Source organism: Teleopsis dalmanni, unplaced genomic scaffold (genome assembly GCF_002237135.1).
Source record: "Teleopsis dalmanni isolate 2A unplaced genomic scaffold, ASM223713v2 unscaffolded_contig_1113, whole genome shotgun sequence".
Classification (NCBI taxonomy): domain Eukaryota; kingdom Metazoa; phylum Arthropoda; class Insecta; order Diptera; family Diopsidae; genus Teleopsis; species Teleopsis dalmanni.
This window is the reverse complement of record NW_024032495.1, coordinates 5,763-7,443: the sequence shown is the minus strand read 5'-3', so window position 1 is coordinate 7,443 and position 1,681 is coordinate 5,763. Positions and strand designations below refer to the sequence as shown.

At 21.7% G+C, this 1,681-nt stretch overlaps 1 protein-coding gene across 1 annotated transcript; it reads right to left on the bottom strand.

Annotated features, from left to right (window-relative positions):
- Window positions 1-268: 268 nt before the first annotated feature.
- Window positions 269-1,405, bottom strand: LOC119663924 (cytochrome b-like). The gene is given in 1 exon segment (XM_038073512.1): window positions 269-1,405. A coding segment is annotated over 1 exon segment (1,137 nt).
- Window positions 1,406-1,681: the final 276 nt, after the last annotated feature.

Here is a 1,681-nt window from a genome sequence, read left to right as displayed (position 1 = left end):
TTATTTAATTTAATATTTTTTTTCAATTAGTTATTATTTCTTTTTTATTTATTTGAGTTCGGGGGACTTTACCTCGATTTAGATATGATAAGTTAATATATTTATCTTGAAAGTGTTATTTACCATATTCATTAAATTTTTTATTATTTATAGTTGGGTTAAAAATATATTTATTTATATGAATTATTTTTAGTAAAGTTAATAGAAAATTTTAATTCTATCTTATATTTTCAAAATATATGCTTATTTCAAGCTAATTAACTTACATTTAATTTAGTAAGTTATCTCATCATTTATTAATTAAAGGGTTAATTAAAAAGTATAAAAAATAAATAAATGTTAGAATTTGTCCAATTATAACATAAGGTTCTTTAACTGATCGAGCTTCAATTCAAGTTAATAAAATTACAGTGGATAGTATAATTCAAAATAAAAATTGGTTAATGGGATAAAATTGTAATCCTTGAAATTTGCTTATATTATAAAAAGGTATAATTATTAAAATAGCAATAGATGTAACTAATGCAATTACTCCTCCTAATTTGTTAGGAATTGAACGTAAAATTGCATAAGCAAACAGAAAATATCATTCTGGTTGAATGTGAATAGGAGTTACTAAAGGATTAGCTGGAATAAAATTATCTGGGTCTCCTAATAAATAGGGATTTATTAAAGTTAATAGAATAAGTCTTATAATTAGAATAATAAATCCGGTAATATCTTTAAAAGTGAAATAGGGATGAAATGGGATTTTATCAATACTTGAATTTAGTCCTATTGGGTTATTTGATCCTGTTTGATGAAGAAATAAAAGATGAATTATAGTTATTGCTAAAACAATAAAAGGTAAAATGAAGTGAAAAGTAAAAAATCGTGTTAATGTTGGATTATCAACTGCAAATCCTCCTCAAACTCATTGTACTAAATCAATACCTAAATAAGGAATAGCAGATAATAAATTAGTAATTACAGTTGCTCCTCAAAAAGATATTTGTCCCCGTGGTAATACATATCCTATAAAGGCTGTTGCTATTACTAAAAATAAAATAATTACTTCAACTAGTCAGGTTTGTGTATATTTATAAGAATTGTAATAAATTCCTCGTCCAATATGAAGATAAATACAAATAAAAAAAAATAAAGCTCCATTAGCATGAAGAGTTCGTAATAGTCATCCATAATTTACATCTCGACAAATGTGTCTAATTCTATTAAAAGCTATATTAATATCTGCTGTGTAATGTATAGCTAAAAATAATCCAGTTAAAATTTGAATGATTAAACATAATCCTAAAAGAGATCCAAAATTTCATCAAGAAGAGATATTAATTGGAGTTGGTAAATCAATTAAAGAATTATTTATAATTTTGAAAAGTGGGTGTTTAATTCATATTGGTTTATTCATTTATTTTATAAATCGAATTGGTCCAAAAAATATATTAGTAATTTTTACAATTGCAATTAAAGTAATTAAAAGATAATTTATTAAAAAAATTGTTATAAAATTTGTAGGGTAATTATAAAGTTTAGTTAAAATATATGAATTTTCTTTAATTATAATTTTTAAATTAATTAATAATATTGATTCATTATTTGTAAATATATCTATATTAATATAATTGTAAAAAATAATTCATAAAAATAAAATTCTTGTGATTAATGAAATTGTTCATATTAGTAT